The 12,340-nt window shown below is 37.1% G+C and overlaps 2 protein-coding genes across 2 annotated transcripts; both read right to left on the reverse strand.

Annotated features, from left to right (window-relative positions):
• Nucleotides 1–477: 477 nt before the first annotated feature.
• On the reverse strand, nucleotides 478–8,583 carry LOC114544769 (choline dehydrogenase, mitochondrial-like). Its single transcript, XM_028563298.1, has 8 exons — nucleotides 8,029–8,583; nucleotides 6,727–7,058; nucleotides 6,061–6,233; nucleotides 4,868–5,217; nucleotides 3,850–4,008; nucleotides 3,029–3,259; nucleotides 1,548–1,749; nucleotides 478–826 (listed from the first exon to the last, which is right to left on the reverse strand). Exons 2-8 carry the CDS (start codon nucleotides 7,041–7,043, stop codon nucleotides 519–521), a joined length of 1,740 nt encoding a protein of 579 aa, XP_028419099.1. The 5' UTR covers nucleotides 7,044–7,058; nucleotides 8,029–8,583; the 3' UTR covers nucleotides 478–518.
• A 586-nt stretch (nucleotides 8,584–9,169) lies between these two features.
• LOC114544768 (apoptosis inhibitor 5-like) lies at nucleotides 9,170–12,117 on the reverse strand. The gene is made up of 5 exons (XM_028563297.1): nucleotides 12,034–12,117; nucleotides 11,645–11,780; nucleotides 11,167–11,235; nucleotides 10,654–10,721; nucleotides 9,170–9,925 (listed from the first exon to the last, which is right to left on the reverse strand). The coding sequence occupies exons 2-5, from the start codon at nucleotides 11,750–11,752 to the stop codon at nucleotides 9,673–9,675; spliced, it is 498 nt and encodes a 165-aa protein (XP_028419098.1). The 5' UTR covers nucleotides 11,753–11,780; nucleotides 12,034–12,117; the 3' UTR covers nucleotides 9,170–9,672.
• Nucleotides 12,118–12,340: the final 223 nt, after the last annotated feature.

Consider the following 12,340-nt stretch of genomic DNA (forward strand, 5'->3'; position numbering starts at 1 on the left):
GAAATAGAACGAAGCCTCACTTAGGAATAGCGAAAAGAAATGTAAATATAACCATAAATTTAGGAAAAAGAAGACAAACGAGATTAAACAAACCTAGTTGATAAACAACTGTTAATATGTATTATAATTATTAAAGGGAAAAAAGAGTTTAAACTGCGTTCGAAATAATCTCGGCAAGGTAACATTATTTTCTTTTCTCACTTACAAATATATGCGGATTTGTTCAAAACGAAATTCCTCTTTGTTGCTTCAGACCAATCTGCAATTTTTTTTACATTTTCAGAAACCCCACGCAATCAGAATGCATTGATATTGACTATTTCCAGTAAAGCGGCGCAATATTTACCATTTAAATGGAGTATTAAAATTTAGGCATTATAATTGGCTTGGCCTGAAAAATGTAAAAAAAATTGCGGATTAGTTAAAAACGAAACCCCTTCTTGTTGCCTGACCGTCAAAACAGAATTTTTAGCAGAATTTCATAAAATTTGATAAAAACCATACTTATATATTCGAACTCATTTTTCCACATTCTCACAGACAGGGCTGTTTAACTTGGGCAGTGCTTGTTTACCCAAAATCACATCAGCCAGTTTCTCAGCCATCATTATCGTCGGTGCGTTAAGATTGCCACTCACTATACTGGGCATGATTGATGAGTCAACCACCCGAAGTCCTTCTATTCCATATACACAACCACTAGGATTTACAACCGCCATAGGATCGTTTTCTGGACCCATCTTGCAAGTACCGCACGGGTGATACGACGTGTCTGCTTTTTTTCGCAGGAATTCATCAATGGCCGAATCACTCGTAACATCCACTCCTATAGTAATCACAAGATGTAAAATTCGAATTATATATAAGGGCTGTTCGGTTAGATTGAAAAAGTATGATTTCGGTTGTATGAGGGGACGAAAGGAGAAATAGCTATGTGAGAATACAAGCGGTATGGCATACCATGGCCAATCTGCAGCACAGATACCGCTTGTATTTTCATATATTTCGACCGGATTTCTCGAAATAATTATAAGAAGGTATACTATACGCGTGCATAGTTTACATTGCGCAAACAATTTCTAAAAAGCATCAATTTAGTTCAAATCTTGAACGGCAATTGTCTGTTTGAAGTCATGTGCACTTTTTCAAATGACTACATGCATATACCAAACAATTTAAGGGAGATTTTCTGAAACAAACTGTGCCGTGGAAAACAAACATGTTTCGACATAATATTTCGCTTGTCCTGATACTAATAGGTAAGCCATCGATATAGAGAGTACAATGTGGGATTAATACTACAAGTGATGTTTGAAAATGGACGAGCCGCTGGGGCGAGTAAAAATTTTTCTCATTTATACTCACAAATAATTTGATAACTTTCTAAATAATAATGCATAAATTACATAGAAAGTTCCACATCAAATTATTTTACGTGAGATAAACTTTGTTCATTGTTTTTGGATGTACTTTGGAAAAAATAAACCCATGCCTATAAACTCATCATCACAAGCCACAAGCAAGCAATAGCAAAGTAAATCGATTACCTGGTGTGACTTCTGGTCCTCGGAAAGGATCTAAAGCTTTCTGGGCAAATACTTTTCTTGCAATTTTCACAGCTGCCCTCATGTCGATGATATCTTGGGGATGTTCGAAGTAATTTGGTTGTATTAAGGGGTCATGATATGGATTCGTTGGATCCAGCTTCATGTAACCACGGCTGAAGGCACGCATAGTGCCAACATGAGCCTAAAAACATGAAAGAAATGAAAGAATATTAACGAAAGAGATGAAACAATAATAATCACGAGCTTAGATGAACATGTTACAATAAAAACAGTAAAAACGGCCAGACCGGTACTGTTGCATTTCTGTAGGGACAGCTTACTGGTATTTTCGATTGTCTCAATAGAGAAATAGGGGGATCCAGAGGGGTAATATTTACAGATACGACCATATTTGAACATTGCAATGATGCCTCTTACCTGCTGTGAAGATACTGCACACTCCCCCCCCAACATTTTTTCAGTTCTTACCCTGTCTTAGAACTGTCTGTAAGGGCTCTCTTTCTTAATACCGAACTTCCAGGAAGTCACGGTTTTTAGAAAAGAGAGCGTTGCTCGAAACACTATAGATGGCGGTATTGTACATGTTGGGGGCATGAAGACTAAAACACGGGTTGTGAGTGGTAGAAAACGTCAAGTTTACTTCTTGCAAACGCTCATCCAGACAAAAAGTTTCTATTTTCACCCCCTGGAGCATTACCAGTAGATTGATCCCCATCGAAACCGGGATCATAATTTAAACTCGGCTATTGCTTATTTTAATATTACATATAGTGTGCCCCCCAGGAATCGTAATGTTTGTATTAAGAAATTCAGGATATGTAAATGCGCATTATGCGCTCTTGTATGATTTTAAGAACATAAGTTTTCTTTAAAAATGTGTACCGGTAATGCAGGAAGTTATTACTATAAGCATGCCCAGTCAGTGGTATATGCCCGACATATTTCAGCCCTAGGGAATTTTTCGATAGATATAAATTCCCAGAGCTGGTTCTTGATATCAAACGATGCCCAACATAAATATAAGCTTCACTTTTGTAAGGCTGAATACAATTCATGGTATAAAAGCAAAAGTTAAAGAGTAAAAGGCCCAATTTTAAATGCATCTGAACACATTTCAGAAAACTAAAAACCTAAATATTTTAAGGAGTTCATCCCCTTGAACTTTGGGCATCCCACAGAGCGAAATCCGAAAATCCGTTAAAAATATCAAAATACTTATATAATAGGAAAAAAAATCCCAAAAATTCAGCCCGGTGTTAACCCCGCGAGGTCTATGATGACTAGAAGTGACGAGCCCCGATTTCAATAAACGCGATTAGCACACTCCCTGATATTAAGCGTTCCACGAAATTTCGATGGAATGACGTTTCAAATTTAAAAAAAAAAGATTAAATCATAAATGGGCAAAGATGAAATCCACGCATTCGCTATAATGTAAACGTATGTACGCGCAAACCAACCTGAAATCCTTCCTTATTTGGTCGAACTCGTCCATGATCAATAACGAGCGAGGGAAAAAAGTGAAATTGCACATCGGGATGCGGTATATCTTCTCGAGTGCGTACAAAACCACCAGCTTCTAGATGAGAAGACGACGCAAAACCGGTCCGGAAGGCGAACCATTGGACTCCAATGGGCATCATATTCCATGGCTTTTGCGCTGTATAGAGTGTGATCGGCTGAGTACATTCCTGGTTGTGAAGGAATGAGGAAAATATAAGTATACAGCAACATGATTACGGCTACTTCGAGAGTTTCGAGTAGGTGTAAGCCAATGACCTCCATATAACATCCGGATCAAAGCTCGACTAAATTATTAAATAATTTGCCATTTTTTGGGGGAAAATTATAAATTTTTGCAATATCTGCAATAAAATTAAAATAATTTACGTCGCACGATATTACAACCGATATGAGTTTTGAAAAGTTGTTTATTATGCAAATTTTTTTCATATCCATATTATGGCAAGAGAGAGTATATTAGAAAAAACATTTATAACGTGCGTTCTGATTGGTCGAAGCTAGTGTTTGGATCAGGGCATCCAAACACGAAAACCATTAAGTAATAGTTTATGGATTCTAGTTGGAAATAGTATGGAATTCATAATATCCATACTAATTTCCACTTCTATACTCTGGGTATAGTATGGTGATTTTTGAAAAAATTTCCAGTGTTAGTGTGAATTGACTATTGATTTACTGCATTCTGATTGGTGCAGACTCGTTCTGCGTTCAAGCGATGATACAACGGAGAGATGAGGATATTCAGCGTTTAACTTACATGCTGGACATACACTTCCAAGTGATCCTGTAAATTGTATCCAACCCCAGGTAAATGAAGGGAAACAGGAATTCCAAGTTCTTTAAGATCATCACCATTGCCAATACCAGATAACATCAAAAGCTGTGCAGAATTTATACCTCCACTGGCCAAAATCACCTATAGGAATTGCATGCAAAAAGCATGGTTTTACAATCAGTTTATTTACCAAACTTGCACTTATAGTATTTCGACTCATAGAATTTCCTCTAGTTTACACATTTGCAATTGGCTAGCGGGGATACATATTTTTGGTGAGTGGTTCAGAACAATGAATTGTGGATACATGCAGGCCTACCACGATGCTTATCAACAACACAACAACGTTCAATTTACACAGCTAAGCAAGACGCAACTTGCAGACTCGTCATTTTCTATAAATTCTTTAAAAAGCGGAAGAGCGGTGTTCAATTAAGAAGGAAAAATATTATGAAAAAAAACACACCACAATTATATATGAAGGGTGGAGATGGAAATATATAACTGCTTAAATAATAACATACTCCTCAAAAGTTATTTGTCTCACTCTATAGTTTTTCCAATCCTATATCTACTGATGTGGACATGTAATCATATACAAATAAGATGTGGAAACCCTGATCTAGGCTCGTCTGATGAATTTTGTTCTGCTGGATTTTCTTAATAGCGAGTTTAAGATGCACCAGATCTACGACGGGGACGTGACATGAAAAACAGTACTACCATATATTAGGATACTGGTATTCATTTGTTTTAATTACGGCCATGACTTTATTTATCAAACGCCCATAATTTCCATCCTTGTTGGGAAACTGTGGAGATTAGAGCAGTATTAACTTCGCGTCCGTGTCCTAGATTTGGTGCATCTTAAACTCACTATTATAGTGGGAGACGACGCCTTTGCTTTTCCTCAGAGATCGTGAAATTGGTGGTGCCACTACTGCATACACTTGTTATTCATACCGAAAGGATAACCCGTGATTAAAAGTTATCACCTCACCTCTTTCGTGGCTCGTACATGACCAATCTTTTTTCCAGCGTTATGGTAATCCACACCAACCACCTTATTGTTTTCGATGCACAGTTTTCTAGTAAAGGTCTCGGTCAACACAACTAGATTAGTTCTACCAAGCACAGGTTTCAAATATGCGTTTGCGGTGCTCCAACGTTTGCCCTTGTGTATAGTCATATCCATGGGACCAAACCCGGCTTGTCTGTAGCCATTCATATCAGGAGTATATTTATACCCGGCCTGCACTGCCGCATCGACAAAAGCCTTAAACAAGGGATTATCCCAGTTGCCCTGACTGACATGCAATGGACCACTGCCTCCTCTGTAATCGTCCTCCCCTAAGATTGAAAAAAAAGGGGTCATTAATTTGGGGGCTGTTCACTATCGAGCCCGGTTACCCGAGGTATTAAAACAAGTCTTGTTAAAACAAAACAAGCACTATTATTAGGATGACTACACGACTACCAGTCTACCAGGATCATGTTATTTACTCATTTCAATACTTCAAAGTCATAGTGTATACCCTAAAATTTACACATTTACGGTTACAATAGGTGGTTTGCAATTGCCGCCATCTTGGTTGATTTTCCAAAACATGTGCGCAAATAATTTTTTTATCGTTGCTGTATTTTAATAGTTGTTGTTTAATAGTTTTTAATAGTTGTAAGAAGTTACAGAATAGTAGCAGAAGTAAAACTTTGTAGAATCAACCAAGATGGCGCTGAATGACTGATTATGACGTCATATGCAAACCAAGAATTGAGCTTTAACCTAAACGTCTTGTTTCCTGAACTCTTCTTTTGCCCTTTCCCTTCCTATTCACATTAAACTAGGAGAAAAACCAGTGTTGAATCTATAGTTAGACGCCTCCTGGTATAGACTTAATACAGTAGTTATTAAAATCAGGTGGGGCAGTGTTTGTGTCTACAGACCGAATGTGGTAATAAAAATGAATAATCATCGCAGAAAGAGGCATCAGGCTATTTTTCAGACTTCAAGACGTAAAAATTATTTCAACTACTGGCAATCGAGGAGTTATCCACCTTCCAAATGACCTGCATATAACATTTAAATTTTCAATCCTGACCAAATTTTATTGCAATCTGACGTTTTATACGCAAATGCAATACTGCCAAATAAGGTTGTTAATTGATGTATGTTTTATAAGGTGAGCTAAATACCTAAGCAATGGTTCTGAGCCTTCTTAAAATACGGCAGACAGTCGGCGTACGACCAGCCATCACATCCTTCACTCTCCCATCGATCGTAGTCATATGCGTGTCCACGAATATAAACCATGGCATTTAGCGAAGAGGATCCGCCCCAAACACGACCACGTGGACAATATATTACCCTACAACGAAGACATAATAACATAATAATGTACCTGGTAGCCTTATAATATTCTTGCCCTGTCACATTTTGAAATTCTAAGTGGCTTTGTTTGATGTAGCGCGTATGCATTCACTCAAAATCAGGAAGCTCACTTGAATGTGTAGTGTATGACTGCGAATATGCAACCAAAGCTGCTCAAATCAACAAGCAAGTAGAGAAGTCAGCTTATAGTTGGAGAAAGTAGAGAACTCAACAAGCAAAAGGAGAAAGATGATGTGCAATGAACATTTAGGGTTGAATAAACCAGATATGGGGTGGTTGGTACTAAGTACACCAGAATATGTATAGTTTGATACTAATCTGCTTACATATTTATACCCATCCTGCATACCCCAGGATAGGGGGTGAACTATCCCTACCTATAAATTTATGTACCTTTGCATATAATATCACAAGTATTATGTAATCAGAGATGTCATCACAAATCGTAAAAAAGTGGTATGAAATATTACCTGTCATTTAAATGCTTCTGTGGTACAGTGTGATAAAACCAGTTATATTTATTATTTGCAAGGTTGTACGTCAGAGCAGCTGGCATTTGGATTGTCCATGTATTGTCTTTTGGACCGGCTTCCAATAGGGCAACTCGATTTGCCTTGTCCTCTGACAGTCTATTAGCCAGAACACAACCTGCAGAGCCAGCACCAACAATTACGTAATCAAATTCCAGCGTTGGTGTGGAGAGATGCCGGATATTTGAAAGGTTAAATCTTGACAACTGCATGAATTCATGAACATTTCTTCTCAGTATTTGAGAAAAACAAGACATGCTGAATTTTTTTACCTAAGAAAGAAAAGTTAAAAAAATTAATACTAGATACAAAGCAGCCTACTGCCTAGAGTACGTGCTGGAAATCATTGCTTGGCAGCTTGTAATGAAACACCTGAAGATCAGCCATTTCATTGGGTGTTTTTCAAAAATGCTGACACAGAAACAACAAACTGTGCAAAGTGATGCACATGTTCTGGGCTATGATACAAGTTGCTTTCACTGACTTGTATGCATTAGTATATTAATTTAGTTTATCTGGAATGAGTGTGCAAGATGAAGTTTAATGCCAAAAGATGGTTGTTCAGTGACTTCCAATTTAAGCAAAAAGTTTTGGTTCTCCCACTGACACATTTTGACCTTGCTGGTGCACTCAGCCAGATTAACTAACATACTAATATATATACAGGTCAGTAGTTGCTTTACATAAGGATTTAGGGTGCATACTTGTGCAACTTGCTAGAATGTGAGCATGAATATTTGTCTCTGCAATTAAAACATTCCCAAAATGTCAGAGTTAAGGTTTGTTCACATGATCCAATTTTGTCAGGTCCAAGTCTGTTGACTTGCATTGCATATGGGCAGCAAATCAACTAAAGCCAATGCAGTACTGCTTTATCAATAACAGACTTTATACCATACACCAAACGTGATTTGGATTCGTGCACAAACTTGCTGAAAGTTTGGGTTTGTTTCATTACATATTTACTTTGCAGTTTGCAATGGTTGAATGCCCAGGATAAAAATACTTAAAATTAACAGAGTAAACCAAACAGCTAACATTCTGGGATGGCAATGCTCTTGCATTAAAGCATTTCAAAGTTCTCACAAGTCACAATCAGGCTTATCTAGTTGAAGATGCTGCAATATTTACTGTTGTCCTTGTGTTAGCACACGTTTAACTTGTTTGGAAATATTTCCTCTCATAAACTCGACATATTAAATCTACGACGGAAAATATTATATATATATATTGAACTATTACCTTATTTATATTTATAATATTTCTCTATATACGCCAGCTGATTCTGATCTCTTCAGTTTTTGTATGCACTTTTACCGGTAATCATTTTGATCCCATAAAACACGTTCTCAGTTCGAATGAATCCAGTATTTTCCATACGCCAGAATTCGAAATATGAAAACATGTCACTATGTCAGTGGTTTGAGTTTACTGGTTTGAGTAAACAACTCGCAAACCTCGACGACCAGGACTCCAAGACGACAGCGCACCAGTATCACCACCAGAATCAATTGACGGTCGTCGGTAATACCAAAACTTGAAAAACTCCGAATCTTAAAGGCAAACCTGAACGATCATTAACTGCAGCTCCACGCGTTGATGCAAATTTCATTTTCATTTTTCTAGTAAGATGTGTTCAAATAACGCATAGCAGGTTACATTTAAGAGGAACCAAAGTTGTGAAAGTACTCTGCAAACACAAGCAGTTTTATCGGCCATTAGGTTTTCCTCCGACCATCATGTTGCAAATTCAACTCCCAAAACGACTATCCGTGGTTGGCAGTCTTACTGTGGTCCATTCAGCGGGTTCATGTTACATCGATCACGAGATGCCTTTGGCTTTGAGATTACTCGACCCAGGTGGAAAGTTGATTTTTCGAGTTGATTTTTCTAGTATCGTAGATAACAAGGATGGGGATTTTTTTACACCAAAATATTAAAACAAAATATCAACTTTCCGAAACTCATGAACGATGAATGAATATTCACATACACCTGGACTGCGTATTTCCTGTATATAGATTGAGTACGCTGGGTATGAGGTTGTAACCTGTAGTTAGCATTTGCAGCTGTTCAGAAGTCATACTTTCACCTAAATTGATATTATGGATGACAAGGCTACTGCGTGTATCCCATTTTTAAGATTCCAACATATCCATTTTTGTCTTGGTGGAATATATTTAAAATGAGAATGTTTAACGTTTATAGTTGTAGCAATACAGATATCAAAGGTTAACGATTCTTCAAAAAATGCACGATATCTTTTAAATATTTAGATCGAATGCAAGATTAGAAAGAAATTAGCTCATTACTATTAGGTTTGACGCATGAAAAATTCGACTTTTCGAAAACGGGTCTTACTAAAAAGCAACTATCGATACACCTGAATTTACACGTTATATTACAAATTACCACTGGCAGCATTAATCACAGGAAGAACTATAATAACCGCTTTGCCAAAACCATAGGCGTAGGAAGCACATCAAAGTTGGGGGAAGGGGCATTTACTTCTATAGGGCATTCGCCTGGTGGAACAGGCACTTAAAGTCGACATGTATTATGTATACTGTAAAAATAAACTGTACGAAGCCATGCAGAAAACCGTAGTTCTATATAATTAAATTTTTCCTTAATCTTTACCTCAAAACAGAAAGGCACTTATTCTGTGATATCTAAAGTTAGGAGAGTTTTGGCCCCTCGGTTCCTAACGCCATGGCTAAAACACTGCGGTAAAAAAGCAAGTTTATCGAAACAAATTCAAAAGTTAGTTTTCAAATAGAACAATGACGTATAGTTTGTTCATAACTTAGCAATATATATTAGCACCAAACCCTCTCAAAGTCATGATCATTGCACGATGTAAAAAACTTCTAACAGTTAAAAAATCTACCATCTCCACCCACGTCTATTATACCCTCTTGATCTCCCTCTTCCAAAGCGACCACGAGAACCGCCGCTTTTATATCCTCCACGGTTGTATTGGCCAGGCATTGATTTGCCTTCAACGTTACCATTGCTTGCGTTAGCGCGTCTGCCAGGCGGGAGGTAATATTCCACCTTCGTCTTTTTCTCGCCTGCTGCCTTTTTTGGTGGGGAACTAGCATCGAATGTTATCGGTGTAATTCCAGCTCGTTTCCGTCTGAAAGGATAACAAATTGTTTTTAAAATCTGAGATGATTATACACAAGAAGACATAATCATTCGAGAAAACACTCAATTTGGCCATGACAAAACCTTTCTGAGAAAAATCTCGCCAATGGACCATTCCCCAATTAAAAATAACTGGAAAAAGGCGTTAATATACAGCTAAAAGAGCATCCTATATAGTAAGACTGGAAAGTTAAGAGGCGAATTATTGAAAAGTGTGAAAAATATCGCCGAGTGAAGATGTCAAATTTTGTACTGAGTGAGAAGAACCTTTACACCATTTTAACATTTAATATTTTAATATAGGCGGAATTTTTTCGATCAAACGCGGAATTTTCCACTTGAATTTATTTTAATTGTCAAATAGAATGAAATATTATGTGTACAATATATATTTCATAAAATATTTTGCATTTATATAAAAAAAATTGTCAACTTCCCATGCAGAGCTATATTTTCTATAGCTATTTTTCCAATATTTCGCAACCAAAAAGAAGGTTGCATTCAAGCATATCGTTATTTAGCATATCATTATGTCTGGCACAGGAAATCCACTTTTATGATTTTTATTTTTAACGAAAAATTCTATTTCAATTCAAAATATGACCGGTTTGACCATTTTTGGGCCCTTTTAATGGAACGCGGTAAGACTGTCGTTATAATTACTAGTGCATGCCTAGTGTATCCTTACAATAAACTGTTGAGCACATGCACACTTACTTTTCGTCAAGAACGGTGTCCGTTTTTACCTCGGGTTTTTCATTACTCGCCGTAGTGCTCGAAGTAGGCTGTAAAAATGATAAAGAAAAGCTGATGTGTCAAACTTTCCCTTACGGTCAGCGTAAACGCAGATAAAGCTATATTAGTCACGAGCCATGAGACGTTGATTCTATTGCTAAATTTTTCAGCAGAGATCTGATCTGATATAAAATAAACATCATCACTGAGCTTGCAGGCAGGATTGTTGTTCAAAGACCGATTATACGGTTCATCCTGCGATGCTAACAAAAATTTTTTTGTATCAGATTGGGATAGCAAGCCCGGGGGTTTGGTCTCCGTTGTGCGATTTTAACATTATCTATATTCATATCTTTTTTCTGTCAATGTATACTGAAATATTAGCATATACAGCGCCGGACAAACTGATTATCGCTCTAGATGATTAATTACAAGTGCTTACATCGAAACGTAAAAATCAACCAATACATTTTATCAAATCAAATTGCCACTTACGTTCTTCTTTGTGTCAACCCACGAAAGATTAACATGGTTATTGTATGAAGGCGGAGAGTGAAATAGGTCCTGAAAAATATTAAACGTTTTTTATTTTATGATTTTTGGCACTTTACTCGAGGCAGGTAAATTCTAAAGGTTTAAAGGGTCTTAATTTCGAGTGGAATTATACACACTTTAAATTCAAGCCAGGAACGGTTGATGAAAAATGCCACTGAGCTACAGAGGTAGGTGACAAGAGTGAAAAGGTTGAAGTGGCTCTCTACAAATATTCCTACGAAAGGGACAAGATTCCTCGAAGAGGCTTCTTGCAAGAGGAAAAGAATACTACTGCAAATATCAAGCAATATTCTATGATAACCAGGGAGCAGCGTCTTCAAACAACTTCGCATCAAGTATGGTATATAACAACTGCCAAAATAGAGAAAACACTTCATCTATTCACGGAGACATCGCGCTAAGAGTTCAAAGACCTTACCTTGACTAAGGTGTGTATATTTGTTGTTGTTCGCAAAGCTTTAACTTTATATTCATTGTCCTTGCCCGACTTTTCGTTTAAGGACATTTTAATTTGTTTGATATACATCTGACAACGTTGCCCAACATATTGCAGTCTAAAGATATAATGAGGTATTTGTAATAGAGCACTGGAAAGTTGTCCGAGACAGGGAAATAAACCAATTCTTTCAAAACGTGGGGGATGAGATGGATAACGAGATATCGAGCGAGTATTTCCAAATCATGCGCAAATTTAATCTCCAAACCACGTATATTCTTATAATTGTTGGTTTTAATGGCTGCTAAACACGAGCTTCGAGAAATGATATCATAAAAAATAATGAAAATAACTAGAGCTGAACATCTCACCTCAACTTGAAGTCGCGTAGTCTATCAGCGGCATCCGCAGCCGTTAGAAACTCTGGATACTAAAAATAGAAAAATAATTAATATACTATTGATATCGACCTACTGGCAGTCAGACTATGTAACAACACTTGACCAGTAATTGCATCTGATAGACTATTTGACCAAAAAGGTTCTTTCTGCCTCTTGAACATGTTTAATACTAAGGTACTAGATTCAAAACAGTATACTAGATGGCAGTCATGTAAAATAAATGACAAAACAAAGTCTGGGAAATTACATCAGCAGGATCCAAGACAGGAATAAAACA

This window comes from Dendronephthya gigantea, unplaced genomic scaffold, assembly GCF_004324835.1.
Source record: "Dendronephthya gigantea isolate DGI-Jeju-01 unplaced genomic scaffold, DenGig_1.0 000933F, whole genome shotgun sequence".
In the NCBI taxonomy this organism is placed as follows: Eukaryota; Metazoa; Cnidaria; class Anthozoa; order Malacalcyonacea; family Nephtheidae; genus Dendronephthya; species Dendronephthya gigantea.

Excerpts from the sequence above, each read along its gene's own strand:
- LOC114544769 (XM_028563298.1), bottom strand. The coding sequence starts at position 7,043 with ATGTCTTGTTTTTCTCAAATACTGAGAAGAAATGTTCATGAATTCATG. Across the intron at positions 4,009-4,867 it reads ATGTACGAGCCACGAAAGAG|GTGATTTTGGCCAGTGGAGG; the intron begins GTGAGGTGATAA and ends CAATTCCTATAG. Across the intron at positions 827-1,547 it reads AGGACCAGAAGTCACACCAG|GAGTGGATGTTACGAGTGAT; the intron begins GTAATCGATTTA and ends TGATTACTATAG.
- LOC114544768 (XM_028563297.1), bottom strand. The coding sequence starts at position 11,752 with ATGTATATCAAACAAATTAAAATGTCCTTAAACGAAAAGTCGGGCAAG. Across the intron at positions 10,722-11,166 it reads GGGTTGACACAAAGAAGAAC|CCTACTTCGAGCACTACGGC; the intron begins GTAAGTGGCAAT and ends TCATTTTTACAG. Across the intron at positions 9,926-10,653 it reads GACACCGTTCTTGACGAAAA|ACGGAAACGAGCTGGAATTA; the intron begins GTAAGTGTGCAT and ends TTATCCTTTCAG.